The following is an 18,157-nucleotide window of genomic DNA, read 5'->3' on the forward strand; positions in this document are numbered from 1 at the left end:
AAAGCCCTGACCTCTGGCCATAGCTGCTCTTCCAGTGTGTTCTCTCCAGGGGAGGTACGGGCCTGGGTAGTTCCTAAAAGAAAGCAAAAGCAGTTCAGGTTATTTAGCTGGAAATTAACTCCCGCCCAGATTTGCAGCTTTCGTGCCTTTCCTCCCTGCCCAACCTATGTGCCCTGCTCAGTAACGTCCCTTGTGTTAGGAAAGTCCAGGTTCCATTCCTCCACTATCACCTCCATTGTTTGGGACACTGTGCTTCCGTTAATGCAGCCTATTAATCAGAATCCCCAGGATGAAAAGCTAAAGTGCTACCTGGGAGGGGTCGGCAATAACCCTATATCATTCATGGGCACGTTACCACAGATGCCTTTATTGGTTCCTTAGCGAAGGGCAGAACTCTCCGGGAGAGTAATGTTGGACAAATAGCTACTGCTGTTTGGGGATCCAGGACAAATGAGGGGAGGCAGAGGACATCTGGGAACAGTCTGAAGGTGATGTGAGCTTAGCCATAACTATACACAGTAGCTGGACAGCGGCTGTCTCCAGTGGGCTTACTGACGGTGAGGCAAAGAGGAAGAAAAGGCAGGTGGAGAGCTGCTAAGACACTGTCCTTGTCCCAGCTTACTTTGGGCCAGTCTTCTAAAGCTTTTAATTTTTTTTCCTTTTTAAAAATATAATATATGTACAATGAGAGACTCATTTTATAAGCTAATGAGTTTTCCCATCAAACCTACCATCAAACTTTTAGCTACTGAAATGATAGTGTAGTGTACAATAACGGCACTCATTTTTAAATAAAGGAACCAAGACAACCACCCACGGTGCCACTACCCCTCTAGCCCAAGAGTGGTTTCATACGCTCACACCCTCCTGTCCACCATCAGTCTTCTGATGAGTCACACTTTGTATTCAGTTGTAATCAATGTGGATGCAACGTTGTGTCCGACAAGCTCCCTTTAATGTATCATGAGCTTTTCGTTCACACTGTTACATAATCTTGATGCTTACTTCAACACCTTCAAGAAACATTTATGATACTGATATGTAATCAGAGGTCTGGCTCCCTTGCTCCCTCTGGCTTCTCCCCACCCAGTTCTCTGCCCAGAGCGCACACTCCTTGGAAGGGCATATCATGCAAGAACCCCCAGACGGCATCAGACAAGGCTGAAGGGAGGCCTGGCTTGGGGGAGAGCGCTTGATTTCTTTACCCCACCCTTCTTTTGCAGCTTTACTTTCTGACCCTGAAAAGAATTTATCTGGAGTTTCATGAGGAACAAGAGTATATTTCCATTTCACGCCCACGGTGAGATCAGGCACTGATTTCCACTTCGGAGCTCGTAACAGGAATGTTGGTTGTATCCTGCCCCCAGATCTCAGTGACCCTTTTGAAATGCCCAGAAGAAATGCTTCTGTGCAGAAAGAACCGCATGACGGGAAGGTGTTGAGGTGTGGACAAACAGGGAGAGCTTGGAAGGGCTGGGGCAAAGGGTTCATAGCTGGAGGGGAGTGCAGGGCAGGGCAGATGAGGCTGCCCAGACAGACGGCAGCTGGGCTGTGGAGCTGTGAATGCCAGGCTGCTCCACAGGCAACAGGAAGCCATGACCGGTCTTTGAAGAGACGACAGGGTGTGTTTTAAGATGATCATCACTGGGGGTAGTGGGGTAGGTGAATTTGCAGGGCAGAGATTTGAGACCATTTTGGTAACACTGTTTTTAAGCCGGGATAAAAATGTACATGGGACTCAACACTTACATGCAGCTTCTGGGTGCCAGGCCCTGTTCTAAGCACTTACGTGAAATAATTCATTTATTCCTCACAACAACTCGATGAGAGAAATGCTATCATCCCCACTTTACAGTTACGGAACGGGCCCACAAAGGGTAAGTGACATTTTAAAGGTGACACAGTGAACACCTGCCGATGGAAGGATTTGAAAATGGGCAGTCCGGCCCCACGGGCCGTGCTCAGAACCAAACTGAGTGTAAGTCACAGCCTAAGATTTAGACCAGGGCTCAGCAAACTTCTTCAATATAGTCAATATTTTAGGTTTTGCAGACTATTCAGTCTCTGTCACAAATACTCAGCCCTGCCGTTGTACTGTGAAAGCCACTATAGATAACATGTAGACAAATTATAGAGACACTTGAATTTCATATAATTTTCATGTACCATTAAATACCTTTCTTTTTATTTTTCTCAACCATTTAAAAATGTAAAAACCTTTTTGGATATCAACAAACTGATTTTAAAGTTTATACGGAGAGGCAAAAGACCCAGAAGAGCTAACAGAATATCAAAGGAGAAGAACAAAGTCGGAGGACTGACACTGCCCAAATTCAAAAGTTACAATAAAGCTACAGGATGATACTGGCAGAATAGACAAACAGACCCGTGGAACAAAAGCGAGGGTCCAGACACAGACCCACACAAACAGAGTCAACTGCTCTTTGACAAGAGTGCAAAGGCAGCACAATGGAGAAAAGACAGTCTTTTCAACGAATGATGCTGTAATAACTAGATGTCCACGTGAAAAAAAAAAAATCGATGTAAAAATCATTCTTAGCTCACAGGTCATACAGAAAGCGGCAGAAGGCTGGATTTGGCCCATGGGCCGTTGTTTGTTAACCAAGGTCTGATCTAGACACTATTTTTGTTTATAATTAATTTTTGTTGGAGTACAGGTGCTTTACAATGTTGTGTTAGTTTCCACTGTACAGCAAAGTGAATCAGCTATAGGTATACATATATCCCCTCTTTTTTGGATTTCCTTCCCATTTAGGTCACCACAGAGCACTGAGTAGAGTTCCCTGAGCTACACAGTAGGTTCTCATTAGTTATCTATTTTATACATAGTATCAATAGTGTATATTTGTCATTCCCAATCTCCCAATTCACCCCACCCCGCTGATCTAGACACTACTGAAAAGAGGTCATCAAGGTGAAATGGGAAGATAACATCTCTGGTGATCAGCAATATCCCTTAGCCCTGGGCATCCCCGATGGGAGCCTGGGATCCATCTCTAGATTACCATGCTGGTTGCTGCTGCCACAGCTCCTCATTGGGCTTTGCCAGCACCTTCACAAGTAGAGGAACACAGGTGCTAGAGCGACTCTCCCTGGTCTTTGAGAAATGTCCTGCTCAGCACATCTCCTGGTCCTCCAGGCTTCATGCCTGAGAAATAAAAAATTGCTCCTCAAAGAAAGCCTTTGGTCTCTGTTGAAAATAGCAGTTTTCTTAAAAAAATTTTTTTAAAAAAGATTTTTATCATAATGGATATGCTTGTACTCTATAATTTATAAATTTTAAAAATTGAATAATATAAGCAGAAGATCTAGCCCAGTGCCTGCACAAAGTGTATATTGAAATCTGTTAATTTTGATGAAAGAAGTTGTTTCATTATCAGTCCAGAGATACAATCTTACAAAATCTATGGGATACAGCAAAAGCAGTTCTTAGAGGGAAGTTCATAGCATTACAGGCCCTCCTCAAAAAACAAGAAAAATCTCAAATAAACAACCTAAACTACCACTTAAAAGAACTACAGAAAGAAGAACGAAATAATGTCATTTGCAGCAACATGGATACAACTAGAGATTATCATACTAACTGAAGTAAGTCAGAAAGAGAAAGACAAATACCATATGATATCACTTATATGTGGAATCTAGAATATGACACAAATGAACCTATCTACGAAACAGAAACAGACTCATGGACATTAGAGAACAGACTTGTGGTTGCCAAGGAGGCGGGGTTGGGGAGGGATGGAGTGGGAGGCTGGGGTTAGCAGATGTAAGCTATTATATATGGAATAGATAAACAACAAGGCCATTTAAAAAAGAAAAAAAAAAGAAAAAATAATCCAGAGAGACAGATGTCATTATTAGTATAATTTTATAGCAATGAAAGTTAAAATTTTTCTTTAGAGAGGTGGGGCTGGGTTGAGAGACCCTATCTGCTGACTCTAAATCTAAAAGGTTTTAAAGGGGCTCAGAAGAGCTTGTTTTCGAAGAGGTGGATCCCTACATCTTTCCCTGAAAACATCATGGAATCTTCTGGACCTGATTTTCTTCCTCTGCAGACATTAAATCATGCATTTCCCCATTGTGTGTGTGTGTGTGTGTGTGTGTGTGTGTGTGTGGGCGCGCGCGCGCGTGTGCGTGCCCATCTGTTGAGAGTCATAAAGGCAGCAAGAACTTGAGGAGTAAAGAGCCAGAGAAAAGGACAGCAGAGAGAGTGAGTCCAACATTTGATGCTGTTTTTACCCTTGAAACACTTGCCAAATCATGGGCAACAGAAATCAGCAGGTAAGTGGCTAATATGCTGGGCAGAGCTTCAGACTGTCCATGGAGCTGGGGGGAAACACTGGAGCCCAGTGCCCATCAAGGAGGAGGTGCCCTGGTGAATGTCCCAGTCTTTTATTTGGGACTTCAAAGAGCTAGACCCTTGGAAGATGGATAAAGTGGAAATAGACCAGCCTCCAAAAAGACTGAAGCCCAGCTTTGAGTCAGTTCGATTCCCAGTATTAGATTAGGGTGATCTGCCCCTACCTAACTGCTTGCCCAAAGTAAAGCCTTTATGGAAGAAGACAGCACCATCTGGAACATACAGTTATTTAATTTTTCATACACAATACCTGACTTTCAATAAAAAAAAAATTGGGACTTCCCTGGTGGCGCAGTGGTTAAGAATCCGCCTGCCAATGCAGGGGACACGGGTTTGAGCCCTGGTCTGGGAAGATCCCACATGCCATGGAGCAGCTAAGCCCGTGCGTCACAACTACTGAGCCTGCGCTCTAGAGTCCATGAGCCACAACTACTGAGCCCACGTGCTGCAACTACTGAAGCCCGCGCGCCTAGAGCCCGCGCTCCTCAACAAGAGAAGCCACCGGATTGAGAAGCACGCGCACTGCATCGAAGAGTACCTCCTGCTCGCCGCAAGTAGAGAAAGCCCACGCAAAGCAATGAAGACCCAACACAGCCAAAAAAAAAAAAATTACCAGGAGATAATACCAAAGAAACAGAAACCAAGAGAGAGAAAAAAATCCCAACAGACAATAGACAGTGAAAAGTGGTGGAATAATGTGGAAATAAAGGGATAATATCTGCAGCTTTGTTAGCCTGATGTTTTGTTCCCGGTTGGGGTGAGGAATAAACCAATGGGATATTCAATGGGGCGATCCAGGAATGAGAAGGAGGAAAAGGGAAGGGCAGAGATACACCTCACATATTCCCGGCTGGCTGGGAGTCTGTGTGCTGGGAAGACCTGAAAGAGCCCCACGTAAAATTAAAGTGAAGGAAAACTTGAAAATTGTCTGCAACTTTGTGTCCACTCCCCACCCTACACACAGACCGATAAACAGAGCCTTCCAAATTCAAGGTCTTTGGACACCACCTCTGTCCAAATCACTGATCACTAAACCATGCAGACTGAGGGGTGACTCCTAGGATGCCAGGTTAAAAAAAAAAAAAAAGAATGAAAAAACTGAGCAAAGACATCAGTGGCTGTCCACTGTAGGGAAACAGATTCCACAGTTTAATTCCAGGCAGGTTACTAAAAAATGAACCAACAACCCTCAGAAATGGAATGTAAACTTGTTAAATGTTATCAGACATGTCCAGTTTTCAACGAAAAGTTACTAGATGTGCCATGAAATTGAAAAGTGAGACCCATACTCCAGAAAAAAAAGAAGCCAATGAAAACGTGGCCCAAATGTTGGGTTTTCCAGGCAAGGTCTTCAAAGTAGCTATTACATATATGTTCAAAGAATTAATGAAACTATGTTCAAGGAATTAAAGAAAAATGTGAAGGTGAAAGACTCAACAAATAGAAGCTATAAAAAGAAAATTCCAGAGATGAAAAATAAAATAACTGAAAGATTTACTAGATGGGCTCAGTAACAGACTTGAGATGGGAGAAAAAAGAATCTGTAAACTTAAGGACAGATCAATAGAAAGTACATTTCTGAAAAATACAGAGGAAAAGAGATTGAAGAAAAACAACTAGAGCCTCAGAGGTCTGTGGATACCGTCAAGCATAGAAAGCGTACAGTTAATGAGTCCCAGAAGAAGCAGAGAGAGAAAGAGGCAGAAAAAGATTTGAAGAGATAATGGCTGAAAATTTCCCACCTTTGGTGAAAAATATTGAGTCACAGATCAAAGAAGCAGGGATAAAAACAAAAGCAAACAAACAAAACAACCACTTCAGGTAAGAAAAACACAATTTTACCTAGACACATCAACTGTAATAATTGATGTGTTCAGGTGTAGTTTAAAGCCAAGGTTAAAAAAAAAAAAAGCTCAAACAGCAGAAGAAAAACAGCTTTTCATGCATAGGAGACCGACATTACAATTAACAGTCAACTTATCGGAAACGGTGGAGGCCAGAGGCAGTGGAATGACATATTCAAAATGCTACAAGGAAGATGACCCCACATGCAAGCATGGTAACGTAAGAAGAAATGAAGTACAGAAAGTAAACATGTAGGTAAATCCAAAATAATATTGCCTGTATAAAACAGAAGCCAGCAAGCTATAGCTCATAGGTTAAATCTGCCCACAGCCTATGTTTGTACGGCTCACTAGATAGGAATGATATTTATATTTTTAAAGGGTTATAAAACAAAGAAGAATATGTGGTAGAGACCATACATGATCCACAAAACCAAATATTTACTGTTTGGCCCTTTATAGAAAAAATGTTTGCCAACCCCAATACAAAAAATAAAAAATAATAGTGTGGAGTTTACAATGTATGTAACGTATTGCTGTGGGCAGATGTGAATGGAGTAAATGGAGTTACACTGTTGTAAGGTTTTTCTTTATCTGGGGAGTGATTGATACTCATTTATATTAGACTTTAATATAACAAGGATGCATGTTGTAATCAAATACCAAAATAACAAAAATGTATAATCAGCAAGCTAATATTGGGCAGGATTCTGCGGGGGAACTAAAACAATAGAAATGTTTAATCCAAAGAAGACAAGAAAGGAGGAGAAAAGGTCATAGAACAGGTATGACACATTGAAGCACAGGGAGTCAGATATCATTTTTAAGCACACTTGGGATGAACAGAAAAGAGAAGCTTAGGGGGCTGCATGAGAACTTCCTTCAGTGTCTGAAAGGTCTAGATACCAAGGGGGATGGCCTTGTTCCATGTGGCCCCCAAACCAGGACTGGACCAGTGGAGACAGGTTGTCCCTTGGTAGAATAGCTAGAGCTACCTGAATAAGAATGGAGCTAGTGGGAAGCAGCCTCATAGCACAGGGAGATCAGCTTGGTGCCCTGTGACCACCTAGAGGGGTGGGATAGGGAGGATGGGAGGGAGGGAGATACAAGAAGGAAGAGATGTGGGGTTATATGTATACGTATAGCTGATTCACTTTGTTATAAAGCAGAAACTAACACACCATTGTAAAGCAATTATACTCCAATAAAGATGTAAAAACAACAAAAAAAGAATGGGGCCGCTCAGGGCACTTGGTCCAGGCAGCGGCTGGGGACCATGGGGGGCATGTGGTACATACACCAGGCAGGTGTTAGGAGCTTGGACACCCTTGGTCTAGTCAATCTCTCCATGCCTCTGCTTCCTCACCTATAAGGTGAGGTTGATAACACCTGCCTCGTGGAGTTGCTGTAAGGATCATTCACATGTAAACATGAAGCGTGGTATCTGACATGTGCTAAAGGTTCGGTAACTGGTAGTTATGATTATTATAATCAGTATAAGAGAGATCATTAAGCACAGACCATTTTTTAGATAATTCCAGTCTCAATATTCTGGGATTTCCTTATATAACTAGAGAGTTCGTGTTTACCCTGATGATCTAAATCATCCCTGATAACTGCCCTGCGGCGTCACAGAGAGGCTGTACCTGGAATCTAAGTGTCTAGACCTGAAGACCCGGATGGAAACTTAGGACCCCTGGGTCCTATCCCCACTGACTCCTGGGCCCTCACTCCAGCGCTTTCCACTCTGCTTCCCATTCTGCTTCCCACCAGCAAATGGAAGAAAAATTCTTGCCTTTCCCATAGCACCCCGAGGTATTGTGGGAGAAACTGTCAAAGCACTTGTGGCCTGACTGGACCCCAATCATGGAATCCCAAGGGAATTTTCCCATTTGGAAGGTTGTTTTAGCCTCAAGCTCATGGATCTATGAAGGGCGTAGAGCTCCCTGAAAAACTACCACTTCAGTATGGTTAATAAGGGAAAAAGACAAGTACTTTTCCACCCTGCTAGGCAGGAAACAGAATGTGTGCGCACACTCTTAAGAGCAGGTTTGGCTGAGATCAATCATCCAAGCTGGACAGAGCTGTGACCACTGGGGTCCTGGAGCCGACAAAGGGCCATCATAGCATTAAGCCTTGGCAAGGCAAAGTCACACACGGTTCTCCTCCGGGAGGCCCCTCTGAACCAGTGGTTCTCAACCCACTGCCTGCTGCCCAGCCCCCAACACTGAGATTCAGATTGGATTGGTCTGGGGGTGGGGGGCCTTGGTGTGCTGGACCCCAGCAGATTTTCAAAGCCCTTTGAGTGATGTTTGTGTGCTTCTGAGGGTAACAGCCCTGACTCTTCACGGAAACCCAAAGCTTGTCAACCCAACAGCTGGCCAGGGGTAGGGAGTGTGATTTCAAAAGCAAAACTAAAACAACTCATGGGCTCTTAATTAGTAGATTTCCTTTATTTTTTTGTTATTATTTTTTACTTATACTGTGTCTAGAGCACAACTTTCCACCTCCATCCCTGCCTCGAAGAAAGATGGCCATGTTGTAACCCTGATCAAGCATCAATCTCTCTGGACCTTGACTTCCCCATCTATAAAATGGGGATGAGACTGGCTTCCCTGTGAGAACAGGAAAGTGCTGTGTGAATAGGAGAGGCCACACACTCGCAAGGGAGGACTTGTCTCCCTGGATGAATGGGAGGCACATGCCCTGGGCAGTGGGAAGGACGGTCAAGGCCAACACATTTGGAATTAGGGCCACTCATCAGTGTACATTAAATCTGGGGGCTCTTTGAAAAAGTATAATGTCCTCACAGCAACCCTAAAGGGTAAGTAGAGGCAGGATTGACAGGCTCTAGAGAGGTTAGGTAACTTTCACCAGCTCACACAAACCACACCAGCAAGGGCAGGGTCAGGCCTCGCACCAGCACTGCCATTCACTAACCAGTGAGCTATCTGGGTAAGCTGGGAAGGGGAGGGTCCAAGTCAGCCAGGGTTTGTCTTCTGTGCTGTCCTGGGCTGTAAGCAGGTCTTCTGGGCTTTGTCGGTCACCCTGTGCAGCATCTTATCCCCATTCACACTTAGGGCCTGTGGGATGCTGCTGTCGACCTGCGAGCAGGCACCGCACAGGTCATGCACGGCTGCTGCTCCTATACCAACAGTGCTCTGAGGAGCACAGGATGTTATCAGGGCGCTTGGGCAGTCACGTGCCACAGTCAGTGAGGGCGACGCAAGGGCCAGAGAACCTTTCTGGGGTAGCTAGACTGACCTCTGTCTTAGAATTCTAGAATGCCTGTGGTGGGCTGAACTTTGAGATCATCTCGTTTAATACCTCAGCAAACTGAGACCCAGAGAGGTTAGCAAACTTGCCAAAGACCACTCAGCAAGTTATCGAAGGCTGTGTGTGGAGCTCAGTTTTCCTTAACCTAGTCTGGCCTGCTTTCCTCGGGACCAAAGTCTGTTAAACTTACGGTTACCAAAGGGGAAAGGTGGGGAATGGGGAGGCTGGGATTAACATATATACACGGCTACATATAAGATAGATAACCAACAAGGACCTACTGTATAGCACAGGGAACTCTGCTCAATATTCTGTAATAACCTAAATGGGAAAAGAATCTGAAAAAGAATAAATATATGTACATGTATAACTGAATCACTTTGCTGTACGCCTGAAACTAACAACATCATAAATTGACTATAGTCCAATATAAAATAAAAATGTTTTAAAGGGCAATTATACAAAGGTTTTTTGTGTGTGTTGCTCTGTAGCCTGAGTTGCCAACATACGGAAATTTGTTCCTTTGCTGTGTCTACAAGAAAGGTATTTTCAGCTGCCCTTACCTTACCCAGCAGTCAATCGAAATAGATTTAACAGCAGGATGCCAAAAAATGATTTCGAATTAACACTGTTACAATTTTTGGGTAGACACAACCTTAAGTCTGATGAGATTATTAAAAAATTAGAGATAATTTGGGAAGTCCCAAACCACCGTTCTTTAAATACCCATGCCCTGTGCTGATGACCCCGAAGAGACACCCATTACAAATTCCATCCTGGACAGAGACCAACGCACCCTCCCGTCTCCATCTCTGATGCCCACCCAACACTCAACCTCAAACATCTTGTGCCCCAGGAGAGGGAAGATGGTTCTAAGAGCAGTCCTAACAGGAGAGAGCACATTCAAAGCTGACCTGACCTTTGGCCCTTGGCTCATTATATGACCTCAGACAAGGACTGCTTCCCTTTTAGATTGTATTTTCCTTAATCTCCTCATTGGGACACTTGAGGCAGGGCCACAGCCAGGAAGGAACAACCCAAAGAAGAGAGTCCCATGGTAAAGATGAACAAGTGGTCCTGGGCAGTGGCAGGTCAGAGCCCTGACCCCTCCACCATCACTGTGCTCCAGCTTTGCCTCAGCCCCAAGGGGCCAGAATTTAAAGGGACCAGGGACCCTCAAAGCCAGATGGGGGCAGAAGCAAGGATTAGTGAGTTCCAACAGGAGGGGGATCCCAGGAAACTGTGGGGGGGCCTCATGTCTCCCCCATCGGGAAGGTCTCCTCCCAGAGACAACTGGGAGGTTCTGGTCTGAAGAAGGGAGCATTGCCCGAGGACCACTGCTTCTCCCTGAGATGCAAGAGTGCAAGAGGAAACAACTGCCTGACTCAGGAGGAAAGCACTTGGTCTTCCCAGAGCCCAGCAAACTCCCTGCTGGGCCTCTTTCTAAGAGCCAGGTGGGCCTCTGACTCACCAGTGTGTTGCCTCTTTCAGTGCATGACCTTTTATGTCTGACCAGCAGACTCATCCTGCCCAAAATACCACTTCCATTAGGCCACTCCTCTGCTGAAGAACCTTTAATAGTTTCCCCTTCCCAATACAGCAAATCCAAATTCTAGACTTGCTGCATGACCTTGAACTGGTCACTTAACCTCTGTAAGGCTTAGTTTTTTTGGGTTTAAAAAAATTTTTTTTTAAATTGAAGTATAGTTGATTTACAATATTATGTTAGTTTCTGGTGTACAGCAAAATGATTCGGTTATACATATATATTTTCTATTTCATATTCTTTCCCATTATGGTTTATTACAGAATGTTGAATATAGTTCCCTGTGCTATATAGTAGGAACTTGTTTATCTATTTTATATATAGGGTTTAGTTTTTTAAAATATAAAAATAACAGATTTGGATTAAATCACTTTAGAAGTCTCTTTAAGCAAAAAGACACTGTAATAATCTCTACTGTTCCTATCTAAGGATTTCAGAACCTCACTTTACCTAACTCATCACCTCCCCCAACACCAGCCCTGCCCTTCAGCCCAACAGGCCCACTCCCTGCTCCTCAAACCCATCACGTTGAGCCCTGACTTTGCCTTTGTGTTGTTTCCCCCACTTGCATGCCCTCCCTGTTCCTCTGCCTTTATCTTAAGCCCCCTCATCCTCCAGCGCGCTCAATCGAGTTTCACCTCCCACGTGAAAATTCTCCAGCCCACATTCATCTCTCAGTTCTCTGAATCCTGTTGCTTTTATTACAGCTACTTACACCTATTTGGGTACTTAATTCTTCTCCAGTGATTTTTATGCAGATCAGTTCTCTCTCCCCAGAGGGTTCCGTACGTTTGGTTTATTATCTCCCTGGCAGGCTCAGCCCTACTTGGGTTCTTAGAAGGGTGCTCAGACAGTTAACTGACAGTAGCAAAAATGCAACTTGATGAAAATGATGATTGACAATAAGTCCTCAAAATCTACAAGGTGCAGATGACATCCCAGGAAAGTAGGACTTCTGAGCCCCCAGAGAAAATCCCATACCTGTGCCCGCTACTCAGGGCAGGAATTTGGAGGCATGTGTGTGAGCTGAACTGGGGGCTGGGAATGGGGATTCAGGCATCTGATGTAGAGGAGAGAGTCTGACACCAGAGTTCCACCATCTGCCACCAACTAGATAGGTGACTTGAGCAAGTCCCCCCGACCCCTCATCAATAACTGGAAGGACATGGGCCACCAGAAGTCCTCCAAGATTGCTTTCTACTCTTATTTGGAAAGAGTATTTCTAGAAGGCTGGGCTGGCATCCTCCAGGAAGGACTCCAGGCCCTTGTGAAACAAACGTTGACTAACTTTACTTGTTCTCATAATGAAAGAGGCATTCCTTTCCTCACACAATGAGTTCACCCAGTTCCCACCTTTGGCTTCACAGAGACAGGCCTGGCATGGGTGTGTTACCAAGGCAAGAGTTTTCATTCACAAGCAGGACAGTCTCCTGGGGAACTTCTGACCCATGCCAGGAAAATGAAATTCTAGTGAAAATGGTATTTTACTAGGCACAGGGATTTCCTTGCCAACTTGTTTTCGCCAATTGTAGTTTTGAGATAATGATGTTTCAGTTTTCTAAACCAAAACTTTCAGAGCAGGAATCTGTTTTAATATGGGTTTTGGTGAGCTCATTTTAAAGCTTAAACAAAAGCCCTGGTTTGGTTTGGTTCTTTCCTCCTTTGGGCTCTATTGTAATGCAGGGAGATGGTGAAAGGCCCTGGCTCTGGACTCAGTCTCAGGACTAAATTCAGGCTCCTGTGCTTATTAGCTGAATGAACTTGGGCAAGTATTTAACTTCTGAGTCTCAGTTTTCTCATCTATAAAATGGGGAGAATAGTACATCCCACTTAAAGGGAATATGTTATATATGTACAGTGCTTAGCATGGGGCTTGGCTATTCTAGGCAACCTCATACCACAAATTTAGTTTGAAGTGATCCTTCATGGTAATGTCCCAAGTGCCTGAAAGATGATGTTCATATAGTCTCTGAAGATAGCCATCTTCATCCTAGGCCTTCATCCTAGGCCTCAAAGAATCTCACAAATAACTTTTCAAGGAGTCAAAGCATCACACACTAAAAATAACTAAGCACATAAACAAACACGGTATCCAGGAGCAAGTATTAGCAGAAAAAAACAAAGCAGAAATAGATCAAAAACTTTGGAGACTGAAATTATCAGACAAAAATTATAAAAATACTATGTTTTAAAAAATAAAAGACAAACTAGGGCTTCCCTGGTGACACAGTGGTTAAGAATCTGCCTGCCAATGTAGGGGACATGGGTTTGAGCCCTGGTCTGGGAAGATCTCACATGCCACAGAGCAACTAAGTTCGTGCACCACAACTACTGAGCCTGCACTCTAGAGCCCATGGGCCACAACTACTGAAGCCTGCTCGCCTAGAGCCCATGCTCTGCAACAAGAGAAGCCACCGCAATGAGAAGCCTGTGCACCACAATGAAAGAGTAGCCCCCACTCGCCGCAACTAGAGAAAGCCTGTGCACAGCAACAAAGACCCAATGCAGCCAAAAAAATAAATAAAATTTAAAAATAAATAAAGACAAACTTGAGGATATTTATAGGAACACAAAATTATTTTAAAAAATAACATTGGAAATTTGGTAAAGAACTAAATGTAAATTAAATTTGAAAAATAAAACCAATTTTCCAAATCTATGATCAGGTTTAACAGCAAATTAGACACAATAAGAAGAATGAATAAACTAGGATATGTGTTATAATAAATTACTTGGAATGCAGTATAGAAAGACAACAAGATGGTAAAATTGGAAGACAGGCTAAGAGACATGGCACATAAAGTGATAAAAGCAAACAAACATTTAATTGGCACTGCAGAAAGAAAAGACAGAAATAGTGGAGTAAAAGCAATATTTCAAGAGATACAAGCTGGGAAATTTTCAAAACCGATGAAAGATATTAAGCCACAGATTCAAGATACACTACAAATGTTGAGTAAGATTAACACAAAAAAGAATGAACTAGGAAACACATATACAACATAGACTGTATATTTTTCCAAAGATGGCCATGGCATTTCCTTCCATCCTGTATGCACTTTTGCAATATGACTTTTGCCACTCTTCCCCCCTTAAGAAGTGAAGTCTATTTCCTTCCCCTTGAATCTACACTGGCCTTGAAACTTGCATTTACCAACAGAAGCAGCAGAAATTATTCTTGAGTCTATGCATTAAAAGGCCTTGTGGCTTCCAATTTTGCTCTTTTTGGACCCTGAGTCTCAAGGTAAGGAATCCCAGGCTTTTCATGTAGAGATAAAGGCTGTGTGGAGGGGCACCAAGGCACCCCAGTACCAAGTCCCCTGATATGGCATTTTAGACTCTCCAAGTCAATCCCAGACAACACTACGTGGAACAGAGACAAGATCCCTGAAGTCATCCCAAACTGCGGACTCACTGAATTGTGTGTAAGTAAATGTGAAACATAAAACTTTCCAAGACTTACTTAAGAAGAAGTAAATATGAATAATTCTATAACCATTAAAAAATTGAGTCAGTAGTCAAAAGTCCACCAAAAAATAATATTTCAGGCCTAAATGGTCTTATTGGTGAGTTCTACTACCAATTAAAGGAAAAAAAAATTCCATCATTAAAAACTATTCTAGAAAAGAGAAAAATAGGAACACTCTCAAATTTATTTTATGAGAATGTTTAACATTGGTATCAAAATCCAACAGTAGTGAGAGAAAGGAAAGTTATAGTTCAATCTCATTCATGAACATATAAGGGAAAAAAATCCTAAGCAAATGTTAGCAAACCAAATCCAGCAGTATATAAAAACAAAACACACTGTGACCAACTTGATTTTATTCCAGGAATGTATGGATGATTCAACATTAGCAAACCATTCAACATAATAATAAATCTAAAAGGAAAAAAATAATACACTTATTTCCATAGATGCCAAAAAGACCTTCAACAAACTTTAACGTTCATTCCTGATAAAAATAAAAACACTCAAGAAAACACAAATTTGTGGATACTTCTTTAATGTGAACACACAAAACACACATATATGTGTATGTATGTATGTATGATTCCCAAAGTCCATCATCTAACTGAACAGGGAAAATTTGTTTCCTACTAAGATCAGGAACAAGGTGAGAATCCCCACTATCACCCTTGCTATTTAACATTGTATTGGAGTATTAGACAATGCAATCAGGAAAGAAAAGAAGTAAAGGCAGAAAAAGGAAAAATATCTCTATTTGTTGATAATGTGGGACTAACCATGAAAACTCTAGAGAATCAATGATAAAACTAATTCAAACAATGAAATAATTTAGCGAGATAGAAAGTATAAAATTAACATAGCAAAAAGTAAAAGCCTTCATATACATCAATATATGACCTGGCTTGGTTAGAAGATACAGTGGCCTATTTCTCTCTATTTTGCAAATTTACGGCAATTCCAATAAAAATACCAATACCTTTTTTTTTCCTAAAGCTAGGCGAATTGTTTCTAAAATTCATATAGAAAAATAAACATGCAAAAATAGTTATGAAATCCTGGAAAACAAGGGCAATGAAGGTAGGTGAAGTACATTGCAAAATGGCCACAAATCTCTCCTATCCTTGAATGTATGTCACTTTGCAGTATAACATTGCTGCTCCTCCCAACAAGAGAAGACTATTTCTCTACCCCTTAAACCTGCAGTTGGCCATATGAATTGCTTTGGTCAATGGGACATTATCAAAGATGATGCAAGCATGAGACTTGAAAAGTGTTGATGCTTTTGCAGTACGTGGGCCTCTCACTGTTGTGGCCTCTCCCGTTGTGGAGCACAGGCTCTGGACGCGCAGGCTCAGCGGCCATGGCTCACAGGCCTAGCCGCTCTGTGGCATGCGGGATCTTCCTAGACCGGGGCACGAACCCGTGTCCCCTGCATCGGCTGGGGGACTCTCAACCACTGCGCCACCAGGGAAGCCCAGTGTTGATGCTTTTGGAACTTACCCTTTTTCATTGCAGTTTGGAACCTGAGACCACATGGTCTTTAAAAAAAAAAAGACAACTTCCTTTGCAATCAGAGAATTTAAAACTAAAATACTACTTCTCATCTGTGACATTTGCAAAAATTCTAAGGCCTGACAATACACTCTATTGTCAAGCTGTGGAGAAGTAGGCATTTTCATATATATTGCCAATGGGAATGTAAAATGGTATAATCCCTATGGTTGGGGGAAATTTGGTAATATCTAACAAAACTATATGTGTATTTATTCTTTGACCCAGAAATCCCAGTTCTAGGAACTTACCCTAAGCTCTCCCTCCAACAACATGAATAAGACATATGTACACAATTGTTCATGACAGCATTACTTAAAGTAGCAAAATACTGGAAACAATCTAATGTGCATATTGGGAGACTGGTTAAATATATATGGTACATAATGGAATATCCTACAGCTGGAAAAAAAATAAAAAAGATTTCTGAACAGATATAATGTAATTTCAGGATATATTATTAAGTGAAAAAAATCAAGATGAAAAAGAAGTTTATAGTAGATTACCTTTGTGCAAGAAGGAAGAAAATATAGAATATATATTTGCAAAAAGAAACATAGAAAGGATATGACAATAATGAAATTGGTTACCGACAGGGATAGGTGGAAATGGGATGGATGGGATAGGGATGGGAATGACACTTCTCTGGGTATATCTTTTCACACAGTTTTGACTTTTGAACCATGTTAATGCTTTATATATTCAAAAACTAAAGTAAAATCAGGAATGGGAGAAACTTTATAAGTGAATAGAAACAGAGGCAAATTTAACTATATGTCAAATACATAACATAACCACACAGAGAGAACAAAAGAAAAAGAGTTAAAACAAGTGATTTTGATACAAGTATTTTGATTATATACCCTGCGTGGGACATATTCTAAGGACAAAAGAACCACAAAGAGATTTCGAACTTTGTTTGTGGTGGTGTTATTGTTGCAGTAATTCCAATATTGTGTTGGATGTATTGTAGGATTCAGCAAATGAATAAATTTATCAATATTTTTGTAACCTCAGCTTACACTGTGGGATAAGGACAATACAAATCAGGAATAGAGGAAGGAGATAAAAGCCTAATTCTAACTAAAATTAAGAGATATCTGTATAAATTTATCTCGTTAAAAAGAAAACAATATTTCTTGGCTCTGTCCACTGAGAGAACTTAGACATAATGACACTCCAGAAGCAATGAACACCCCTGGCATCTCGATCTTGGTTTCTAAATAAAATCCCCTATCAATTGGCACCTTAAAGACGTTGCTAATTGCATGGTGAGATAGGGAAAATAGAAGATTAGCCTGGAATAACTTGTTCCATAAAGCTAAAAAGTCCTTAAAAATTGATGGGGAAACAGGAGTCAGCTTGAAGTGGCTCTCACTGGCCAATAACTTGAGCATCAAAATGAGTAATGACAGGACTGGGTTATAATATACTGATTAATAAAAGAATCCATATGTCCATTTTATATTAGAAAGATAAAACCTAAAAAGAGCGGGGCAGAGAAGAGAATTTTATTTTATGGAGGAATGCCAACTAACAATAGTAGGAGGAATGATAGCCATTTTAAAATCACCATCTTACACTCACCATGGTAATAATTCAGCCAAGAATCATCAATGGATGCTAAAAACCATTGGGTATAAGAACAGTCACTCAGTACCACAGTATCTCCCTACAGACAACTTATAAATCACATGGGGGGAGGTACCTTTACAAGGGAGAAATCTGGCAGACACCACCTTAACCAAATTATCAAATTTAACATCACCAATGAAAATATTTGCTAACGTCACATGTATCGCTGAATGTTACACATCAAGGACACAACATGATCTACATTGTATTTCTACCTGAAGAGTTTAATCTGATTCTAGCAACAAAGAAACTGTTTGGACCAATCCAAATTGCAGTGGGCACAAAAAAAGCCAGCCTCAAATTTTCAAGGACACACACACACACAAAAGAAAGAAAGGGAAAAAAAAGGCTAAAGAACTACTCTAGATTAAAAGGGTTTAAAGAGGCAGCACAAGTAAACGCAATGTGCAGTCTTTGGTGAATTTAACAAGCAATGACTGAAAAATATG

At 41.8% G+C, this 18,157-nt stretch overlaps 1 protein-coding gene across 2 annotated transcripts in view; it reads right to left on the reverse strand.

Moving 5' to 3' along the window:
* The window catches only part of PLB1 (phospholipase B1), a 171,529-nt gene that overhangs the window by 103,580 nt on the left and 49,792 nt on the right, over window positions 1-18,157 (reverse strand). For both annotated transcript variants that reach the window (XM_022574167.3, XM_089923307.1), the window contains one exon: window positions 12-73. In XM_022574167.3, coding sequence (XP_022429875.2) covers window positions 12-73 — 62 coding nt within the window. The remainder of the gene's footprint in view (window positions 1-11; window positions 74-18,157) is intronic.

The sequence above is a fragment of the Delphinapterus leucas genome, chromosome 13 (assembly GCF_059928025.1).
Source record: "Delphinapterus leucas isolate spDelLeu-1000000601 "Yukka" chromosome 13, BTC_Dleu_Yukka2, whole genome shotgun sequence".
Lineage (NCBI taxonomy): Eukaryota > Metazoa > Chordata > Mammalia > Artiodactyla > Monodontidae > Delphinapterus > Delphinapterus leucas.